Genomic DNA, 24111 nt, shown 5'->3' on the forward strand with positions numbered 1-24111 from the left:
TTTAAATAGATATCGCACCAATGTGGCGCTGTCCTTCTCTCTAATTTTTATCGAGGTTTCAATAAGGGTCTTAGACCAAGTACTGTAAGGATACAGATTTCGGCTCTTGGTGTATTTTTCAACTCTCCCCTATCTATCCACCCCTGGATAGCTAGGTTCTCTAGAGCTATACAGAGACTGAAGCCCTCTGTGAGGAAGTTTGTCCCACCTTGGGATCTAAACCTGGTGCTAAACGCGCTCTGTAAACATCCATATGAACCAGCAAATGATATGAACATTAGTGGGCTCTCATTTAAAACTGCTTTCCTGGTAGCAATCACACCGGCCAAAAGAATAGGGAAATTACAGGCCATATCTATCCAAGAACCTTATTTATATTTGAGGACCGACTGGTATTGAGGCCCGACCCTGCGTTCCTCACAAAGGTGGTATCAACCCCAAACATGAACCAGGAAGTCATTCTCCCCTCCTTCTGCCAGCAACCTAGGAACCCGAAGGAGGAATCCTTTCCCAAAGGAGGCAACGAGGGACTGGAGACAGGACACAAACTTGTTCGTGCAATATAGGGGTTCAAATAGGGGTAAAAAGCAGCCAAATGCACAGTTGCTAGGTGGATCAGATCCAAAATTGGTCTAGCCAACAAGGTTGAAGGAAGATCTCCCCCGGAGACTCTTAGGGCCCATTCAACTAGGGCCATAGCTACTTCATGGGCAGAAAAAGGGGGGATTCAGTGGATCAGATATATAGGGTCGCAACATGGTCGAGTCTGAATACTTTCTCGAGGCATTATAAGCTAAACGTAGTCTCAGGACAACAGGCCTTCGGCAGGAAGGTTCTTGATGCAGTGGTCCCACCCTAGATCATCATACTTTGGTATTCTACATGGTGCTGTCAGGATTGGTGAACTAGAAAACAGTAATTAGACCTTCTGGTAATTGTATTTCCAGGAATCCATCCTGACAGCACTGCTAGTTCCCTCCCTTCTGAGAAATTCAATACTAATGTGACGTAACGTTTGTATAAAGAATAATTAATACATTTATGTTTCATCCATCCAGATGTGGTACTTTGAAAAGACACTGAGGGGTGGAGATGGGAGGGTCCTTTTAACCTCTTGTTGTTTCTTGTCCCTGTGAGGATAAGAAGGATGACCTCCATGGTGCTGTCAGGATGGATTCCTGGAAATACAATTAGGTAGGTCTAATTACTGTTTTCTCCACCCTAAGAACCCTCATCAGGATGGAGGTAGAAAATTCATTAAGGTCCTAGTCTCTCAGAGGATACACCACAAAGAGATAGGGCAAAGATGTCTCCTACATCATTAGCTATATACTCGGATGAGGGGGTTCTGCTGAATTCTTCGGAGTCATCCTCATCGGAAGACCACTTGGGAGCGGGCTATTACTTCACCCTAGTTAAGGCCATGAGGTCCACAATGAGTCTAGTCGATCAGAATGCTAAAAAATCTGTCCGGGATGTAATGTTTGGGACCTTGGACAGGAAAAAGTGTAGATCCTTCCCTATGAATGAGAAGGTGCTGGATCTCATTAATTAGGAATGTAAAAGGCCAGACAAGAAGGGCCCCCTGCCATCCTCCTTTAAAACAATGTACCCCTTTGAGGAAGAGGCTACCTGGTCCTGGAATAAAGCGCCAAAATTGGATGTCCCTGTATCCAAGACCTCAAGGAGATCATTCCTTCCCTTTGAGGATGCTGGATTACTGAAAGATCTCCCTCGATAGAAAGGTTGACACCTTTTTCAAGGCTACCTGGGAGTCATCAGCAGGCGCTATGAGGCCAGCACTTGGGATTCTCAGCCTGGTAAGATCAGGGTTAAAGCTGGAGTTCCTGAGATATCCACCAGACAGGTATCCATCTCGGAGCAAGTAGCCCTGGAATCAGAGATACAAAGGCTCCTAAAGAAGAAAGTTCTGCAGGATGTTCCATTAGGAGAAGAAGCGAAAGGTTTATGATAAAGATGCTGGATGGCTCATACAGAACAATTATCAACCTCAAAGGCCTGAACAAGTTCTTGAAGATTCCCAAGTTCAAGATGGAGTCAATAAGGCCAGCAATACAACTGTTCTTTTTTGGTTGCTATATGGCCATCCTGGACCTGAAAGATGCATATTACCATGTTCCAATACACGCAGCATTTCGGAGGTTTCTCAGAGTAGCAGTATAGTATGGGGGACCACAAGGCACAGTGCCCTCCCCTTTGGCCTGACAGTAGTTCCTTATGTGTTCACGAAGCTAATAGCGGAGATTACTGCCCACCTCAGAGAAAGAAACAGACTGGTCATCCCATACTTGGACGATTTCCTAATAGTGGGTCATTCATTCAGTCAGGTGAGAGAGCTTGCCACCATCTTAGAAGGCTTAGGTTGGTGTTTAAACCTAGAAAAATCAAGGATAGACCCACAAAGGACACATATCTTTCTGGGGCTATTACTTGACTCGTGCCAGCAGGAGTGTCTCCTACTTGATCAAAAGAAGGAAAAGTATTATTCAGTCTCCTCTCCAGGTCAATACAAGAGCTGGTGATGTCCCTCAGAAACGCTATGTCCCTCACCTCTTGCATCCCGGCAGTAAGATGGGCCCAGATCCACTCAAGGGAGTTTCAGTGGTACGTGTTGAAAAGCCAACGTTCCTTACGGGGTTATCTGGAAGGTAGGAAGGTACACTGACACTTCCTTGGGAAGTAATACATTCATTCCACTGGTGGTTAGAAATAGTATCCCTTCAGGAGGGGGTCCCTTGGTTTCCTCACATCACCAGGGTAGTCACCACAGACGCCAGTCCCAAGGGGTGGGGAGCTCATCTGGACAACCATCTGGTCCAGGGAACATGGTCGGTGGTAGAAAAGGAAGTCTCCTCAAACATGTGGGAGCTCTTGACAGTAGAGAATGCATTACAAAGTCTCCTACCATTCCTACAGGGTCCCGTGTAAAGATTCTTACGGACAACCAGGTCACGGTCGCATACCTGAATCATCAGGAGGGCACAAATTCCTGTTCCCTAATGCAGATTACCAAGCGGATTTTCAGCCTCACAGAGGAGAACATCCTTTCATTATCCGAAGTTCACATCAGAGGGAAGGACAATATTACAGCATGTGATGTCCGAGGAGGCGGACAGAGAGTGGACCCTCTGGGTCACGGTACTGACGCACCCAAGGGCGAGCGGGCCCGGAGGGCTACCCCTATACAGGGACAGTTGGGAGCAGGCCAAAGGAGGTCGAGTACCGCAACAGCTGATGCCAAGAGGGACGGCTCAAGGAAGGCAGGTTAGGTATGACAACAGAAAACAAACGGAAGGAAGGTGAAGAGAACCGAAGGCAGGCAAGGGGAATGGAGGAAGGGAAAAACTAGGGGATAGGACTGCAAGCGCTGGAATAGACAGGAACGGGCAGGAGACTGAACCACAGGGACCTGAGTTAAAGCACAATGAGCACAATAATAATCAGGCGCCTCCATTATGGAGGAGCCGCCTGATATAGCCGTGGGAGGGACCTGATAGGAGGAAGGGGAAGCGTGGAAGAGGTTAAGAGGAGAGAGGGGCGGGCGCCCGCGTCCTAAGGCGCATGTGCGGGGCAGACGCAGGGAGAGAGGAAGCGCGGACACCACGCCGGAATCCCCGGACAGCAGGAGAAGGAACCAGGGAACCGGCGCGGCGCAGTGAGCGGCGACTACCGCGGGAAGAGCCGGCAGGAGCAGGAGCCGCAGCAGCGGGCAAGACAGCAGGAGGAACCGGAGAACCGGCGCGGCGCAGAGGGCGGCGGCTGCAGCGGGAAGAGCCGACAGGAGCAGGAGCTGCAGCAGCGGGTATGACAGTACCCCCCCTCTTAAGACTCCCCCCTCTGAGGCTGGCCCAAAATCTATTTAGAATCCGTGGGGCATTAATGTTCTCCCTAGGTTCCCAAGACCTCTCTTCAGGACCAAACCCTCTCCAATCAATAAGGTAGAAGACTCTCCCTCTAACCCTCTTCATGGCCAGAATATCCCTTACTTCGAAATCCTTGTCACTGCCTAGAGGCAAAGGAGAGTCAAGTGGTGCAGGACAGAACCGATTAAGGACGAGAGGCTTCAGGAGCGAGACATGGAAGGCATTCGGGACTCGGAGCGAAGCCGGCAACCTCAATTTGTAAGCGACGTCGTTGATACGTCCCAGAATCTCGAAGGGGCCGATGTATCGGGGAGCCAACTTGTAAGAAGGGATCTTCAAACGGATATGTTTAGTAGAAAGCCAGACTTTATCACCAGGACGGTATGGTGGAAGATCTCTTCTCCTCTTATCAGCGTGTCTCTTCATTTGGGCAGAGGCCCGAACGAGTGCCTCCTTTGTCTCTTGCCAGATTTGAGAAAATTCAGAAGAGAGAGCATCCGCAGCAGGTACACCCGAAGAAGAAGACATAGGGAGGGGTACTCCCGGGTTTAGACCGGAGACCACAAAAAATGGAGATTTAGAAGTGGCCTCACTAGGATGATTATTATGGGCAAACTCAGCCCAAGGGAGAAGAGACACCCAATCATCGTGATGAGCATTGGTAAAGTTGCGTAGATAGGAGGTCAAGATTTGATTTATCCTTTCCACTTGCCCGTTGGTCTGAGGATGGCAGGCGGAGGAGAAATCCAGGGATACGCCTAAGAGCTTACAGAGTGCTCTCCAGAACTTGGAAGTAAATTGAACCCCCCGATCGGACACAATTCGCAGAGGAAGCCCATGTAATCTGAAGATATGAAGGAAAAAAATTCTTGCCAATTCTGAAGCTGAAGGCAGTCCTGGTAAGGGAATGAAGTGGGCCATCTTGGAGAAGCGATCCACAACTACAAGGATGGTTGTACAGCCAGAGGAGCGAGGCAAATCTGTGACAAAATCCATGGCTATCTGTTGCCAAGGGGCTTCAGGAACGGGTAAAGGATGTAGAAGACCAGAAGGTAGTTCTCTGGGTACCTTGTTTCTAGCACAGGTCATGCAGGAGGCTACGAACTCAGAAACATCATGTCGTAGGGATGGCCACCAATAATATCGGGAGAGAAGAAGAAACGTCTTCTTAGTACCGACATGTCCAGCAATCTTAGAGGAATGTCCCCAACGTAATACCTCTGTTCTCTTGTCACACGGGACAAAAGTTTTGCCAGGCGGAACTGAGTGGAGATTTGAAGGAGCTACCATAATGAATTTAGCAGGATCGATGATGTGAGAAGGGGCTTCCTCCGTCTCGGGAGATTGCAAGGACCGAGAGAGAGCATCAGCTTTAGTGTTCTTGTCTCCGGGACGAAAATGCAGTTTGAAATCAAAACGAGAAAAGAACAAAGACCACCTAGCTTGCCTGGAATTGAGTCTCTGAGCGGATTGAATGTAGGCCAAGTTCTTGTGATCAGTGAAAATTGCAAAGGGATGAATGGCTCCCTCCAATAGGTAACGCCACTCCTGTAGAGCCAATTTTATAGCCAGCAACTCACGATCTCCAATAGAATAGTTGCATTCCGCGGGAGAAAACGACTTTGAGAAGAACCCACAAGGAACCAGATGACCAGAGAGAGAGCGTTGAGAGAGGACCGCCCCGGCACCAGTAGAGGAGGCATCCACCTCGAGGATGAAGGGTCTGCTGGCTACAGGCCGATGAAGAACCGGAGCAGAAGCGAAGGCCCGCTTCAAGGAAAGGAAGGCGTCTTCAGCCTCCTGAGGCCAAACGTTTGGTTTAGCTTCTTTCCGGGTAAGGACGACAAGAGGTTTAGTCACAGAAGAGAAATGTGGGACGAACTGTCTGTAGTAGTTCGCGAAGCCTAAAAATCGTTGGATGGCCTTGACTCCAACGGGACGGGGCCACTTGAGAACAGCAGACAATTTCTCTGGGTCCATCTTCAACCCTAAGTCAGAGATAATGTACCCCAGGAAGGGCAAGGAGGTTTGTTCGAACAAACATTTCTCAATCTTCGCATAGAGACGATTCTCCCGAAGACGTTGTAGAACTAGACGGACGCTTCTCCTGTGGGAGGACAAGTCGGGAGAAAAAATAAGGATGTCATCTAGGTATACAACAACACAGGAATACAATAAGTCACGGAAGATCTCATTCACGAATTCCTGGAAGACTGCTGGGGCATTACAGAGACCAAAAGGCATGACTAGGTACTCATAATGACCATCTCGAGTGTTAAAGGCGGTCTTCCACTCGTCTCCAGCGCGAATTCGGACCAAATTATAGGCCCCTCTCAGATCTAGTTTGGAAAAAATTCGGGCTCCCCTCAAACGGTCGAAAAGCTCAGGGATCAGAGGTAGGGGATATCTGTTCTTGACCGTGATGGCATTCAGGCCCCGGTAGTCAATACAAGGCCGAAGGGATCCATCCTTCTTCCGGACGAAGAAGAAACCGGCTCCAGCCGGGGAAGATGACTTTCGGATGAACCCCTTCGCTAGATTTTCTCGGATGTACTCAGACATGGCTGTGGTCTCGGCTGGAGACAAAGGATAGGTTCTTCCTTTAGGAAGAGAAACTCCAGGGATTAGCTCGATTGGACAGTCGAAAGTTCGATGAGGAGGAAGAATCTCTGCATCCTTCTTATCAAAGACGTCGGCAAACGAAAGGTAGGCAGAAGGAAGATTTGGAGGATTGACGGATGCTTGAGGGCGGACAGAACGGGAAACGGACTGCAGACAATGTTCATGACAACCATGCCCCCATCGGAGAATCTCCCCAGAGCGCCAATCCAGAACTGGCTCGTGCGACCTGAGCCAAGGTAAACCCAACAGTAGAGCATGAGACAGGTAGGGCAAAACATAAAATGCTATCTTCTCCCGGTGTAGAGCTCCTATCTGCATCTCCAACTCGAGGGTAACCATTTTAATGGGGACAGAAAGCGGTTTGCCGTCTACTGCAGAGATTTGACGCGGAGTCTCAAGGGCAACCACTGGTATCTGAAACTGGTTCACCACGTCCTCACGAATGAAGTTACCAGCCGCACCCGAGTCCACATATGCCTCCACAGACCTGCGCTCCCGACCTAAGACAATCAAAGCTGAGATGGTTAAGGGTAGAGAGGGATTAGGGTCACCTAGGAAGGCCTCTCTTACCTGGCCTAGGTGGAGGAGTTTCCCGGCCTCTCTGGACAGGAACGTAGGAAATGATTGACCCCTCCGCAGTAGAGACACAAGCCCCGTGCCAACCTCTCCTTACGTCGCTGCTCCGACAATTTGACACGATCTACCTGCATTGGCTCCGGGGCAGGTAAAGCGGAGGGTTTGAAGGAAGGAGAACCGGATGCCAAATTGGTTTTAAAAGGCCTCCTCTCCCTGACTAACTCCCGAGAGCGTTCCTGGAAGCGTAAATCAATACGCGTGGCCAGAGAAATTAGGTCCTCCAAGGTAGTGGGAGTATCCCGGCCAGCGAGCTCGTCCTTTATCTTGGACGAAAGACCTCTCCAAAAAGCCCCTACCAATGCCTCGTTATTCCATCCGAGCTCAGAGGAAAGAGTTCGGAAGCGGATTGCATATTGCCCAACTGTGAGATTTCCTTGTTGCAGGTTAAAGAGGGATTCTGTAGTAGAAGCCACCCGACCTGGCTCATCAAAGACCCTACGGAAAGTATCTAAGAAAATCTGAATGCTGGATACTACCGGATCATCCCGCTCCCATAAAGGATTTACCCAGGCTAGGGCCTCCCCTTCCAGATGAGACACAATGAAGGCCACTTTAGCGCGATCTGACGGATACTGCTGGGGTAGAAGCTCGAAGTGAAGACGGCACTGGTTCAAGAAACCCCGACATAATTTGGGGTCACCGCAATACCTAGGGGGCTTTCCCAAACGAGGAGGGGGAGGTGGTACCGAATCACGGCGAGAGACAGAAGCAGCGGTAGTAGATTGTAGAGAGAGTAAACGGTCGTCAACGGACGCCATATAAGAGAGGATATGGGACTGGGTATCTCGCTGCTGCGCAAGCTCCTGCTGGAGACCTGCCAACAGAGGAGCGTTACTAGGATCAGAAGTCTGCAGGGCTGTCAAACGGGAGTCCATAGATTTCATGACCGACATGATCCGGGTCTGATTCTCCCGTAAGAACAACAACTCTTTCTGAGTTGCCGCAGAGGCACCAGCGGGGTCCATGGCCTGATTATACTGTGATGTCCGAGGAGGCGGACAGAGAGTGGACCCTCTGGGTCACGGTACTGACGCACCCAAGGGCGAGCGGGCCCGGAGGGCTACCCCTATACAGGGACAGTTGGGAGCAGGCCAAAGGAGGTCGAGTACCGCAACAGCTGATGCCAAGAGGGACGGCTCAAGGAAGGCAGGTTAGGTATGACAACAGAAAACAAACGGAAGGAAGGTGAAGAGAACCGAAGGCAGGCAAGGGGAATGGAGGAAGGGAAAAACTAGGGGATAGGACTGCAAGCGCTGGAATAGACAGGAACGGGCAGGAGACCGAACCACAGGGACCTGAGTTAAAGCACAATGAGCACAATAATAATCAGGCGCCTCCATTATGGAGGAGCCGCCTGATATAGCCGTGGGAGGGACCTGATAAGAGGAAGGGGAAGCGTGGAAGAGGTTAAGAGGAGAGAGGGGCGGGCGCCCGCGTCCTAAGGCGCATGTGCGGGGCAGACGCAGGGAGAGAGGAAGCGCGGACACCACGCCGGAATCCCCGGACAGCAGGAGAAGGAACCAGGGAACCGGCGCGGCGCAGTGAGCGGCGACTACCGCGGGAAGAGCCGGCAGGAGCAGGAGCCGCAGCAGCGGGCAAGACAGCAGGAGGAACCGGAGAACCGGCGCGGCGCAGAGGGCGGCGGCTGCAGCGGGAAGAGCCGACAGGAGCAGGAGCTGCAGCAGCGGGTATGACACAGCAGATATTTTTTGAGCCGCAAACTTGCTACAGGGCGAATGGTCCCTCAAGACCTGAAAATTCAGGTGGTTAGTGATCGACAGTGAGCAGAACAGCAAAGTAGAAAGGTTCTGCTATGAGCACTACTCTTGCCCTGTTCTGCCAGATCTTCCTGAGAATCGCTGGAATTAGACAAATTGGGGCGGGAAGGCGTAGGCCAGGGTGAAGTCCATGTGATCCAAAAGACATCCACCACCTGAGGATTTTCTTTTGAATCCAGGGGGCCCTGTTTCTTTTGGCTGAGGAACATGTCAGTCACAGAACCATGGGTCCTTCCAGAGATCCCAGACCTTCTAGCTCAGGGGCCTGTATTCCATCCTCAGGTGACTGGGCTGCACTTATCAACCTGGAACTTAAGAGGCCAGTGCTAGAGGGTAAGGGTTTTCCTCCCAACCTGGTCTCCACCTTGCTTACTAGTAGGAAACCGGTCACTACAAAAAGTTATGGTAGGACTTGGAAAAAATCTTGTCATCCATGGGATGTACTCTGGAAGGAAAGGTGCCCCTAAGAGAAGTCCTGAAGTTCCTTCAGAGGGGGCATGAACAAGGCCTGGCGGTTAGCACCTTTAAAAATACAGGTTTCGGCCTTAGGTGCTTTGTATAATTACAACCTCGCAGGTAATCAGTGGGTGGTCAGGTTTATTAAAGCATGTGCTAGATCCAGACCAGTCCCAGTCGCCAGGCCCTTCCATGGAACTTAAACTTGATTTTGAATGCTTTGACAGAAGCACCTTTGAGCCTGTGAGTGAAGGGTCCATAAAGTTGATTACCCTAAAGATTATACTTTTAGTAGCTCTAACATCAGCTCGTAGGGCGAGCGATATACAGGCTTTGTCAGCAGACCCTCCCTTTACTCTATCATCCATAACCAGGGTAGTCTGAAAACCTAACCCTGCCTATCTAACTAAAGTAGTATCTAAGTTCCATAGGTCACAGGAGATAGCTTTGCTGTCCTTCTGTCCTGACCCTAGGAATAGTAAGGAAGAGAAGTTTCACACCGGCCTAGGCGTTAGGCGATGCCTTCTTCACTATTTATCAGCAACAAAACCTTGGAGGAAGAATAGGGCTCTTTTTATCTCTTTTCAGGGTTTTAGGAAAGGAATGAGAGTCTCAAATGGTACCCTATCCAGGTTGATAAGAGAGGCTATCAAATTGGCCTATACAGGCACAGGAAGACCGGTCCCTGATGACCTGAGGGTCCACTCTACAAGAGCGATGGCAACATCTTGGGCAGAAAGAGCAGACGTGTCCATAGAGCAGATCTGTAAGGCAGCTGCGTGGTCATCACCTTCCACCTTTTATAGCCACTATAGACTGGACCTGTCTGCCTCTTCTGATCTCACATTTAGGAAGAGGGTTGTACAGGCTGTGGTCCCTCTCAGAGAGTAATTCTCTCATTGATGCTGTCATAGGTGACTGGAAAACACGTATATTACTTACCGGTAATAACAGCATATTCCCTCCCGTTACTAAATTCATCACCTTCTAGTTGGTGGGTTATTGTATATAGAACACCACTTATGGTTGTGGTTAAGCATAGTTTGTCTAAATGTGTATAGATATGTGTACATTAACTCAGAGGTCCTCTCATGCACTGTAATCCATTGATGCAGAGAGAGGAGCCACCCTTTTTATCTTGAAGGTTTTCTGTCCTTGAAGGGCGGAACTCCTCTCTCGTTGGTGCTGTCATGGGTTCCGTAAAAACACATTACCGGTAAATAATATACGTGTTGTTTCGTGACATATTGTACTTAATGATAGTGGTAACATTTCTTTGATATGACTTTGATATCACTTTATCTGCGAAAAAAAAAAGGAAATTTGGCTAAAATTTTGCAAATTTTCAAACTTTGAATTTTTATGCCCTTAAATCAGAGTTGGGGCTAGGGTTAGAGTTAGGGTTGGGGCTAGGATTAGGGTTGGGGCTAGGGTTAGGGTTGGGGCTAGAGTTAGGGTTGGGGCTAGAGTTAGGGTTGGGGCTAGAGTTAGGGTTGGGGCTAAAGTTAGGGTTGGGGCTAAAGTTAGTGTTTGGATTACATATACAGTTGGGATCAGGGTTAGGGATGTGTCAGGGTTAGGGGTGTGGTTAGGGTTATGGTTGGGATTAGAGTTAGGGGTGTGTTGGAGTTAGGGGTGTGGTTAGGGTTGGGATTAGGGTTAGGGGTGTGTTGGTTAAGGGTGTGGATGGGGTTAGGGGTGTGGTTGGGGTTATGGTTAGGGGCATGTTCGGGATAGGGTTTGTGGTTGGGGTTAGGGTTAGAGTTGGGATTAGGGTTAGGGGTGTGTTTGGGTTAGGGTTTCAGTTAGAATTGGGTGTTTCCACTGTTTAGGTACATCAAGGGCTCTCCAAACGCGACATGGCGTCCGATCTCAATTCCACCCAATTCTGCGTTGAAAAAGTAAAACAGTGCTCCTTCCCTTCCGAGCTCTCCCGTGTGCCCAAACAGGGGTTTACCCCAACATATGGGGTATCAGCGTACTCAGGACAAATTGGACAACAACTTTTGGGGTCCATTTTCTCCTGTTACCCTTGGTAAAATAAAACAAATTGGAGCTGAAGTAAATTTTTTGTGAAACAAAGTTAAATGTTCATTTTTTTTAAAACATTCCAAAAATTCCTGTGAAACACCTGAAGGGTTAATAAACTTCTTGAATGTAGTTTGGAACCCCTTGAGGGCTGCAGTTTTTAGAATGGTGTCAAACTTGGTTATTTTCTATCGTATAGACCCCTCAAAATGACTTCAAATGTGATGTGGTCCCTAAAAAAAATGATGTTGTAAAAATTAGAAATTGCTGGTCAACTTTTAACCCTTATAACTCCCTAACAGAAAAAAATTTTGTTTCCAAAATTGTGCTGATGTAAAGTAGACATGTGGTAAATTTTACTTATTAAGTATTTTGTGTGACATATCTCTGTGATTTAAGGGCATAAAAATTCAAAGTTGGAAAATTGCAAAATTTTAAAAATTTTCGTCAAATTTCCTTTTTTTTCACAAATAAACGCAGGTAATATCAAATAAATTTTACCACTATCATGAAGTATAATATGTCACGAGAAACCAAGGTCAGAATCATCAGGATCCGTTGAAGCGTTCCAGAGTTATAACCTCATAAAGGGACAGTGGTCAGAATTGTAAAAATTGGTCCAGTCATTAACGTGAAAACCACCTTGGGGCTTAAGGGGTTAACATGCCGATACCTCATATGTGGGAGAAAACCACTGTTTGGGTGCTCAGAATGGAAGGAGCACCCAATCCTCCTTCGGATTTATAACCATGCATACTAGACTTTGGCCTTGCCAACATCAATGATGGAAGCAATAACCACAGTGCTTTTTGTTTTTTTTTTCTTTTAGGCTAATTTCACTACTACCATCGGATTTTAATGTTTTGGCCACATTATTAGCTAGACAATGACACTTTCATACATGTAGATTTTTTTTACAAAACTTCAGGCAACTTGCAGCCATATCGAAGTCAGGGAGATTTGTCCTGTGAAGTTTGCAAAGCATTCAATTTTATTGTGTGGTGTTTCTTATTCTGTACACTTGCAAATTTGGGTTTGTAGACACACTTTATTTCAAGGGCATGTCTTCTTTATCCTGAAGCTAACTCCTGGGTAATGGTGAGCAGGTGGATCTCAGAACCCTTTCAGCTACAAAGTGGCAGCAGGCAGGGCTGCCTTATATCACCACTTTTATTCACAATAGCAATAGAACCACTGGCAATATGTCTACAGCAGGATCCCACTGTACTTAGTTTTAATATTCTTCGGAGAGCGAAAAAGTCAGTTTATATGGAGGAGTTACACTCCTTTACCTTGCAGACCCTGATTTGGACATTATGGACCGTCTACATTACTTCAGTTCCTGGTCTGGACTCCAAATTAATTGGTCCAAAACCAGTTTGTTACCTATAGATATAATGGTTCCTTCCAGATCTGTAGCAGTTTCCATTATTGAGGGAATCAACCATCATCTACGTGGGTGGTCGTCATTTTCAGATCTGTGACAAAATAGATGCAGCTAAATGTATTCCACTTTTTTTTGTCAGAGTCTAAAATTTAAGGATGGAGTAAGCTCCTATTATGGCAGCTAAAGTAAGTTTAATTTAAGTGACCCTTTTACCTAAAATATTATGTGTTGTAGCACTCCGCTACCTAACATATACCACATCAGAGACTATGGTGGACTTATTTGTGTGGAATAATGTGGCATCATGGGTGGCTGGAGGCATAGCAGCACTGGAATTTGGGTTACAAAATTAGCACATCTCACTAAGTGGTAGACATCATAATCGATGAGGTTGCAGATACTTCTCATATATCCCTAGAGCAAGTTATATTTGCATTCATTGCATCTTCTGTTTTGTGGTGTGAGAGGCTGAGTGACATCTTTAGAGGCTCAAGGCCTAGCGCAGTTGTTGCTGGTATGGAAGGACTTTTCAAGATAGTTGGGATTCATGTACGTGCTCTCTCTCTCCTCTGGTACAATGTGAGAGTCCCAGAACTGCTATCCCTCTCTGGGGAACTGGGATGGAAGAAACGATTGGGGTGGTTTATATACCAGGTATGCACAGGACTGTTAATGGACTTTCCTGTTTTTTGGACCAGCTATGATCTCCTATATGCCCTGATTTTTAATTGCCTACATTTCAAACTGGTGATGAGTGCACATGCTTGTAGACCGCATGTGCAGTACTATAGAAACTGCGACATATGTCACTCGCCACTCGATAGGGACGTATGTTGCGATTATTATAGCGCTGCTGATTGCAGTTTACAAGCATACAGCATAAGGTAAGCAGTTCTTATGAAGGTCCAAATTCAAGGCTGAAATGTTAACAACTGTAAGGATTGCCAATAAAAATTGTTTCCTCCAGTGCAACCTTTTGAGTGCCATGTTCCTCTTGTGCTTTGACTTCGGATTGGAACCCAACTTGGGCATCTCCTTTCTTAACCAGGAGTGCTGTATATTTTTCTAGTATGTTGCACAGTGTTTCATCATGAGGTTGTGTTTGTTTCATATTTTTGTACCTTCTTTTGTATTTGAATTTAGCTACTTGCCATGTAATCTGTATAGAAATCTTATATATAAAAAATAATATATTCTAAAAAAATATATAAAAAAATAAAGGTAGTCCATTTTATTCTCAGCAGGTGCATGTATCAGAAGCCCAAAGCGACATGTTCAGTCTTCAGATTTTAAAGCAGATGATCACGGCATCACACAAAATGCATATGAAGAGCTTGCCAGTATCCCAGATAAACCATCAGCCCTTCACAACAAAGATCTATCATCTAATCCTGTTCAACAGATTCTATCTTCTGACTATTTACAGACTGTTATTATTAAAAAAACTAATGGAAGAGATGATAAATGTGACAGCTCTCACAAAGGGGAGAAACCGTTTGCCTGTTTAAACCTTGGAAAATGTTATGCAGATATATCAAATCTTATACATGAGAAAATTCACACAAAAGCACAGAAATATTCATGTTCAGTATGTGGAAAACGTTTTAGACAGAAATCAAATCTTCTTGATCATCAAGCAATTCATACAGGAGAGAAGCCATTTTCATGTTCGGAATGTGGGAAATGTTTTGCACGGAAATCATATCTTTTTGATCATAACAAAATCCACACAGGGAAGAGGCCATTTTCATGTTCTGAATGCGGGAAATGTTTTATAAAGAAATCAAATCTTGCTGCACATGAAAAAATTCACACTGGGGAGAAGCCGCTCTCTTGTTCAGAATGTGGTGCACGTTTTACCTGTCAGTCGAAACTTATTAGACATGAGAGAAGTCACACTGGGGAGAGGCCATTTTCATGCTTAGAATGTGGGAAATGTTTTCCTATGAAATCAATTCTCCTTGACCATCAAAAAACTCACACAGGGGAGAAATCGTTCACATGTTCAGACTGTGGTGCATGTTTTACCTGTCAATCGAAACTTATTAGACACGAGAGGAGTCACACTGGGGAGAAGCCATTTTCATGCTTAGAATGTGGGAAATGTTTTTCTATTAAATCAAATCTTCTCCACCATCAAAAAACTCACACAGGGGAGGAGCCATTTTCATGTTTAGAATGTGGAAAATGTTTTACTAAGAAGTTCACTCTTGCTATACATCATAGAATTCACACAGGAGAGAAGCCATTCTTATGTACAGAATGTGGTAAATGTTTTAAGCAAAAAGCACATCTTGCTGTGCATCAGAAAACTCACACAGGAGAAAAGCCATTTTCATGTTTACAATGTGGCAAATGTTTTTCTCGGAACTCGCAGCTTACTGACCACCACAAAATTCACTCAAAAGAGTATCCATTTTCATGTTCACAATGTGAGAAATGCTTTAAAAAGAAGCCATATCTTGATAGACATCAGAGAACTCATACAGAGAAGCAATCTTTCTGATGTTAAGAATATGGGAAGTGTTTTAACCAGAAATCTGTTGGAGCTGAGCATCAAAAAACTCACCCAGGAGAGAAGTCATTTCCATACTGTCCATGTCACAATCTACAGATTTTTTGCAAAGCTCTTCATTTAGTCTTTGATGTAATTTGTCTTGATGCATATACACGTCGCTCAAATATTGAGATCTGTTGCTGCTTACATATTTTGAGTAGACCCCAACATTTCTTGGTTGCTCCTTTTTGGAAAGAGGTGATTGTGTTGAAAATGTATACAAGAGGATTAAAGAGTACAGATATTTAACTGTGTGACTGCCTCACAAAATATGCATTTCACAAACTACTGATTTATGCACTCCCATTTTACTTGTCAGATTTGAGTTGCATATCTGCCACTCCAATCCTGAAGGCTTTTGCTCTGATATTCTTTGGATACACCAAGTATCTAGCATTTCTTGTTTGGTCTTTTTTGGGGGGAAGTGGGAATTGTGGTTCAAAAGAGTGCTGAAAGTTGATCATAGTGAAATATAAAAGTGGTAATGTAAAAAAAGCCGCATACAATAGCATCAGGTATAGGAACATGAGAGCAGCAGCCCCGGAGTAGTAATAGCCCCGGAGTAGTAGTAGCTGTGTTGGTGGTAGTAGTTGAGTGGCACTTTTAACTTTGTTAGTAAGAGAATCGACAATGTCTGCTAAGATGGTATTGCCACTCCGTGGGGTGGAGGTTAGGATCTTAAGACATTTCCAAGACTGAGATGACTGTCACTTGAGTCAGGGATTATGATGGTGATGATTGATGGACAGGTGTTTTCGAAATACTTTCATCTGCTCATAATATATACTTGACTAATATTTCCATTAAGATTTCTAAATAAGCCTCAACTGTAAAACATCAGAAATAAACTGGAGCACGCCTAAAGTATTTCAAACTCCTTTTTTATATATAGTATTTATGTCCATCATACAAATGATAATGATACATCATGACATGCACAAGTAAGTTGTCACAATAGTTACTACATGCTGAGATTGATTGCCTCCTAATTCTGTGTTGGAATTGAGCATCCACAATTTTGGGTAGAAGTCAATCAGCAGGACACATTTAGAACTGTTCATCTTTGCGTACTCTTCCTTGCAATAGCTCCAAATCTGTCAGATTCCAAGGGCATCTCCTGTCTTCAGCACCCTCTGTAGGATACCCACAGATTTTCAAATGGATTCAGGTATGGGTTCTGGTTAGGCTATTCCAAAACTTTTGTTCTTCTGAAGAATCCATTCTTTTGTTGATCTGGAAGCATGCTTAGGGTTGTTTTGCTGAAATTCCTCTTTATCTTCAGCTTCTTAGCAGAGACCTGAAGGTTTAGATGCAAAATTGACTAATCCAAGATAGACAAATACAGTGTGTCCGTAAAGTCATGGTGCACTTTTGACCAGTCACTGGAAAGCAACAAAAACGTTAGATATGTGAAATCTCCAAATAAAAGAAAAACTCTCCCAGTTTCATACCTATTCAGTGCAGTTCAATGTGGGCTCCATTTGTCGCCCTACACACATCCAAACTATAGTGAAGTTCTTGCCACACACGGGTAAGGATGTCTGGTGTAACAGAGTGAATAACGTCTGACATTCTTTGTTTTGTGGAAGGTCGCCTCATCGCTAAACACAATCTTCTGCAAAAATCTTGCATCATTGTCGATCTCATAAAGCATATCTGTAGCAAACGCGTATCGTTTGGGTCTTTCCGCCAGTTTGATAGCGTGCAACAGCCGCAATTTGTACCCCCGTAAAACAGAGACATTTATTTAACACCTTATGAACTGTAGTCTTGCTTAGGTGTAATTGTCGAGCACACGCACAGATTTTTTAGGGCTCCTTAGGTAGCTATCCCGTATAGTCTGTACAGACTCGTCATTGAGTCATGGCCTACCAGAACGTGGTTTCTCCACCAAACTGCCAGTTTCTTCAACTGCTTATCCCACCGAGTAATGTTATTCCTATGTGGTGGCGCCTCATTTTAAACACGCCAATATTCACGAAGCACTTTGGTCATGGATTTGAATGTAGCGAGCCACAGAACACACTGAACTTTCCTCTGTACCATCCACATCTCGCCTGGCATGGAAAACCACACAGCTGACATAAGCTTGTGGTTGCATGATTTCACAGACCTGGCAGTGTATTAATCAGTGTTCAGTTTATCAGGGGTTAATCTGACTGGGGGCTCAGCAACAGCTTAAATGAGTTTGTGTTGTATGATTGGTTCTTGTTATCTCTCCTCATGAACAGATGTGATATGATTGGGCCAGAAAAATGTAAACTATAAATAGATACTTTGACTAGTCAAAAGTGCACCATGACTTTACGGACACACTGTATATAAATAACTATTAGATAGAGGGGGGTGTTTTCAATCCTATAAGGTCCATCAATGGCACCCTATTCTTACTCTTGCCTGTCAGCGGAGGTTGGCACCTTAATAGGCTGTCCCTACGGTGCGTTCCACTGAGTTTTGTTCTGCCTGTGTAGGGTGTATGATATAAAATGTTTATACCTTTGTCCTTCTCTCTCGTCCTGGTGCCATATGTTATCAGTGTTTGTGTATAGGTTTACATATGATGGTATTGCTACACAGTTTAGTGTATTACCACTCTTATATAATGGTACGGCTACACGATCAGGTATATTACCGTGTCTTGTTCACTATATATATATAATGTCTTTCTTATCCTTTAATCTGCTAAATGTATATATTGTTATTTGGTGTACCTGTTAAATAGGGAAAGCGTAGTACTGAAGTTGGCCCACTAGATGAAGTACCTTAGAATAGTGTACATAGTACTAGATAGGAGTTCCACATAGTTAGGAACTAGTTAATGTAGAAGGGGTCAGCTGCAGCTAAGAGAAGGAGCTTTTCCCGAATCTTGTCAGAAGAGCCCGGGTACCAAGACAGTCCACACAGGCTTAAGTGCCCAGGGCAATAGCAGAGACCACACAATGTTTGTTAAGAGAGGAGCCCAGCCATCCCCGGCATCGGGCCTGAGCAACAGTGACCAGTACAGCAGCGGGAAAGGAGAAAATAAGACAGAAATAGTGACAGGACGGGGGCACAGGTGGCTCCATGATGTGGCAGCTTATAGCTTGGGCAGATGCCCTCAGTACTGGGGCGAAACGGCCACAGAGGGAACTCCCAGGTGCAGTGAGCTTGGAACAGGAGTACGCGGTCCAGCCACGGGAGGCGGTAACTCACAGCCCCAGACCATCGAGGACAGGTCCGCGTTCGGCAATATCATAACTCGGGGGTCGTCCCATGATAATCATCCGTCAGAAGGCCCCTTCCCATCCCCCATGCAGGCCGTCTGGATCAAGAAGGTCATCCTCAAGAAACAACAGGAGGAGGTGTGGGTGGAGTTATGACAACCGGGAGGGGGCGCTATGGCCGGATGGCGCACCAGGGGGTAGTTGATCTACACTGACGAGGAACGCGGGTATGGATTTATCCGGGAGAGTGGCACCAGCACAAAAGTGTATGCGAATGCTGCCTTGGTAACATATGGCAGGCCCTTGAAAGTAGGCGACTGGGTCACTTTCTACCGGGAGGAGGGCCCCCGGGGATTCTTTGCGGTTGCTGCAACTCAACAGGAGGAAGGAGAACCGGTATTGTGTGCTGGTGTTGAGTCGGCCCACACAGAACCTGACCATCAGGCCAATGTGCAGCATAAGGATGCCCCGGCCAGACAATGGCCGCCTCTGATGACTGCAGCTGCAGCGTCAACTCAAGCACGAGCACCGGACTGTAAAGGAGACCATGTGACACGGGACAGGTGCTGATGAAAGAATGGACTCCAGCAAAATTTTGAAAAATATGCATAGTTAGTGCTGGTTGCACCTGATATGCGGGACTGTTTTGCATCCCGATGGGCAAAGGAGCCCTGCAGCACCAGAACAATGGTGCACTAAGGTCAGAGAGGCCCGAAGCTTTGACATTAAGTGGGAACCCCCACTTTGAGTTTGTTTCTTTTGTTTTGTTGCGCCCTTTCTGATGGAAAGCAGGAACATGCCCTGGGACTAAGTCCTGACTTTTTGTGCGACTGCAGCAATGGACTCTTTCCAGGACAGGCAGTGCACCTGGCATTAAAAGGGCAATGCTCGATGTGAAGGGAGGGGGACGCATTTTCCCTTAAGGATTTTTTACCTAATGCATAGGTCTTCTCATATTTGAATAGGTTGAAACCGTGCTTTCTTCAAGGGAAGGGGGAGGACATCCCCAAGCACTACAGACCCCAAGCACAGGACATGCTGTATACATTTGGGTAAACTTATTGAATGGGATTGTATTTGATAGACTTCACCTGGAGGACTGTGAACTAGAAATTATGTTCCAATACAGACTGCTGTGCCTTTTTGTGTGGCCTTGACTCACGAACAGTTACTCTAATATTATGACTACCTCGTTTGCCTCCCTGCATGGAGTATGGATTGTAAATATAAAGGTTTATGTTGTACTTGGTCAGGGAAGACCAAATTACAGTAAAGGGAAGGGGGAATGTAGGGGGTATGATATAATATGTTTATACCTTTGTCCTCTCTCGTCCTGGTGCTGTATGTTATCATTGTTTGTGTAGAGGTTAACATATGATGGTATTGCTACACGGTTTAGTGTATTGCCACTATTATACAATGGTACTGCTACACGATCAGGTGTATTACCGTGTCTTGTTCACTATATATAATGTCTTTCTTATCCTTTAATCTGCTCAATGTATAAATTGTTATTTGGTGTACCTGTTAAATAGGGAAAGCGTAGTACTGAAGTTGGCCCACTAGATGAAGTACCTTAGAATAGTGTACATAGTACTAGATTTGAGTTCCACATAGTTAGGAACTAGTTAATGTAGATGTGTCAGCTGCAGCTAAGAGAAGAAGCATTTCCTGAATCTAGTCAGAAGGGCCCGGTGCCCAGACAGTCCACACGGGCTTAAGTGCCCAGGGCAATAGCAGTGACCACACAACGTTTGTTAAGAGAGGAACCCAGCCATCCACAGAATTGGGCCTGAGCAACAGTGGCTAGTACAGCAGTGGGAAAGGAGAAAACAAGACAGAAACAGTGACAGGACAGGAGCACAGGTGGCTCCATGATGTGGCAGCTTATAGCTTGGGCAGATGCCCTCAGTACTGGGGTGAAACGGCCGTTGAGGGAACTCCCAGGTGCAGTGAGCTTGGAACAGGAGTATACTGGGTCACCACAAAGCACAGTACAGAAGAGCAGGTTGTTTGCCAAGTGGCAACTAGCTTTGGAGGCAGTAATTCTCTTGTCTGGTGTGAAATAGGCTAAGGAAGGACTAACCGTTGCAGAGCTGAATTGGGAGGACTCTGAGGAACCGTGCGGCACAGTCCGACCCGGATGTGTGCTGTGTGACAGAAAGGAAAGCGCAGGGAAAGAAGTAGAGATGGGCAATGCAAATCCTACTGTTAATGCTGTGAAGAATATGGATGTGCTGTGTGAAGGAAACAGTAAAGTTGTTTATTTGAAAGTTGAACAGGACTGTGTCTCAATCTTTATAACACCGACTGATGGGAGCCTGCAGCAAAACAGAGGTGACCTTGATGGCGCAGAGAGTGGAGCCACAGGTACGCAAAGTAATGGACAATGTTTTCATGTAATGGGAGGCCAGGGCAAAGATACACCAGAGTGTTCGACCATGACTACTGCCCTGGTCGTGCCTCTTACACTTGTACTAAGTTGCACATTTTAGCACCTCTTTGTTTTACTATTATCCCCAGATGAAACCTTGAAATGAAGAAACAGGGTGGAAACGTGTCGGGGCCTATCTTCCTGGCAGTATAAGATAAGTTGATACCCTTCTTTTTTGGAACTGTTTAAAAGTTATGATATCCATATTAGTAAGTTAATATGCAGTTTTCATAATAAGTGGGCATTGAAACCCTTCCAGAGACGCTACGACTATTATATTTATCACTTTTTGGGTTCTAAGGGGAATCAGAATGAGTCCCTAACAGATTCCTGCTGATATCCTAATTGGGGGGGGAGTGTATTTACTCTCCTCAGGTCACGTTATCTGCTTTTTGTTTGTTAATTTTTGTATCTAATAATTGGTTTGTTGACACTGGTGGTGTTTTAAGTGCATTGTCCACTTTCCTCTATATAATACTCTGATAGCTATCTGGAAAAACGGGGTTACAAGGGACCAACAGGGTGAGCCAATGTGGAACGGGGCGCCATATACATCAGGGTGTCAACCTCCGCTGACAGGTACTGTAAGTGAAAAACTAGGGATGTATTTAGGCCCTATGGCGATACCCCTATATTTTTTTCTCTTTAGGAAGGCTGCCAGGAGAATAGGGTTCCATTGAGGGACCTTATTGGATTGAAAATACCCCCCCCCCCTCTATCTAATAGTTATTTATATGTATGCCTGTGTTGGATAATTTTTTATTTTAATAAGTATTTAACTCCTTAGCGACCGCTGATACGCCTTTTAACGACATTAGTTTTTAACAGTACTGAGGAATAACAGTATAGCGCCGCCCAGTGGTGGCGATTCCCTCAGGTGTCAGCTGTACATGACAGCTGACTCCTTGCAGTATTGGGACCGGACAGTTTTGTGACCGGTCGGGGCAGATTAAGCCCTTAAATACCGTTGTCAATCGCGACAGCGGTATTTGAGTTGTTGCAGGGGAGGGTGGTGTCACAAGATGCCTTTAGTAACCATCGGACCCCTGCGATGAGAATCGGGAGTCCCGATGGTCACCATGGTACCCTGAGGTCATGTGATGACACCGGGGTAAGGTGGCTTGTGAGATCCAACTATAAGCTGGGTATCACTGACTGCTCTCCTGCACTGCTATACACGAGTACTGCAGTGTATGCGACAAGCAATCAAAATAGAAATTATACATGTCCCACAGTGTGACTAAGTGAAAAAGTAAAATGAAATATGTAAAAATGTTTTTAAAACATTTAAAAAAGTACACACATCACAAATTCTTTTCGCCACTCAAAACGCATTGTTTGTGATGAAACAAAAAAAGTACACATAATTATATAAAATTAGTATCTCCGTGACTGGAACGACCCGCTCTATAAAACTAGTATGTCATTTAGTCAGTATGGAAATAATAGAAAAAATTGGAGTCCGGCTCAACAGGACTGGATTTTCCTTTTCTTTTTCTTTTTCAAAATAAAATATGGTGCATACAAAAGAAAAATTCACATCGTCGACATGACCCAGTCGACGTGTTTCGACTACACTAGGCAGTCTTACTCATGACTAATGGTCAAATAACATGCAGTCATTTATATATTCTTTTACAAGGGATAACGTATTGCTTTTAATAATATTGAAAAGCATAGTGTCAACTTTGTATGTTTCAATAGCATATATATACACTCACTGGCCACTTTATTAGGTACACCTGTCCAACTTCTTGTTAACACTTAATTTCTAATCAGCCAATCACATGGCGGCAACTCAGTGCATTTAGGCATGTAGACATGGTCAAGACAATCTCCTGCAGTTCAAACCGAGCATCAGTATGGGGAAGAAAGGTGATTTGAGTGCCTTTGAACGTGGCATGGTTGTTGGTGCCAGAAGGGCTGGTCTGAGTATTTCAGAAACTGCTGATCTACTGGGATTTTCACGCACAACCATCTCTAGGGTTTACAGAGAATGGTCCGAAAAAGAAAAAAAATCCAGTGAGCGGCAGTTCTGTGGGCGGAAATGCCTTGTTGATGCCAGAGGTCAGAGGAGAATGGGCAGACTGGTTCGAGCTGATAGAAAGGCAACAGTGACTCAAATCGCCACCCGTTACAACCAAGGTAGGCCTAAGAGCATCTCTGAACGCACAGTGCGTCGAACTTTGAGGCAGATGGGCTACAGCAGCAGAAGACCACACCGGGTACCACTCCTTTCAGCTAAGAACAGGAAACTGAGGCTACAATTTGTACAAGCTCATCGAAATTGGACAGTAGAAGATTGGAAAAACGTTGCTTGGTCTGATGAGTCTCGATTTCTGCTGCGACATTCGGATGGTAGGGTCAGAATTTGGCGTAAACAACATGAAAGCATGGATCCATCCTGCCTTGTATGGAGCATCTTTGGGATGTGCAGCCGACAAATCTGCGGCAACTGTGTGATGCCATCATGTCAATATGGACCAAAATCTCTGAGGAATGCTTCCAGCACCTTGTTGAATCTATGCCACGAAGAATTGAGGCAGTTCTGAAGGCAAAAGGGGGTCCAACCCGTTACTAGCATGGTGTACCTAATAAAGTGGCCGGTGAGTGTATATGATACATTTATTGCATAAGGTATTTCAGCAAGTTGTTTTTTTGTTGTTTTCCATTTTATGGGAGGCATTCATATTTATTTATAAATGCTTGTATTATGTTTTCACTTTATAATCTTTCTTAATATTGAAATAAGGAATTAGAAAATTTTTTATATATACACAATAAAAATAATTTTTTAATATAATTTTTTGCATTTTTGTTTGGTAGAATTCACATTCACCTTCATAACGTGGTATAATTATATCATGTCATTATTAAATACACTTTGGGGTTTTTATTCTGGTGTATGATTTAATTTTTTTCTTATTTCAACATCACACTATTGCATGTATTTTTTTTTGAATTTTGGTGTGTGACTTTTTATATATAATTTTTTCGCCTGCACTGTAGAAAAATTCATGGTCACTACTCACTAATAATTTGCAGTTTTGTAATGTCATTCTAGTATTTGCTACATCGCTTGCTATATGTAACACCCATTTGTTAAGTGAATTAAGAACATCTGTG

General features: G+C 45.2%; 2 protein-coding genes across 5 annotated transcripts in view; one reads left to right on the plus strand and one right to left on the minus strand.

Moving 5' to 3' along the window:
• The window catches only part of LOC143766200 (uncharacterized), a 32853-nt gene extending 13412 nt beyond the window's left edge, over nt 1-19441 (plus strand). For 3 of the 4 annotated variants that reach the window (XM_077253686.1, XM_077253688.1, XM_077253687.1), the window contains one exon: nt 14033-19440. In XM_077253686.1, coding sequence (XP_077109801.1) covers nt 14033-15297 — 1265 coding nt within the window. In that variant the 3' untranslated portion in view covers nt 15298-19440. Of the gene's footprint in view, nt 1-14032 lie in introns of all 4 variants that reach the window. The other variant, XM_077253689.1, reaches the window with a different exon arrangement.
• Nucleotides 1-24111, minus strand: part of LOC143766195 (uncharacterized) — a 214136-nt gene that overhangs the window by 56892 nt on the left and 133133 nt on the right. The window lies entirely within an intron of this gene.

Source organism: Ranitomeya variabilis, chromosome 4 (assembly GCF_051348905.1).
Source record: "Ranitomeya variabilis isolate aRanVar5 chromosome 4, aRanVar5.hap1, whole genome shotgun sequence".
NCBI lineage: Eukaryota > Metazoa > Chordata > Amphibia > Anura > Dendrobatidae > Ranitomeya > Ranitomeya variabilis.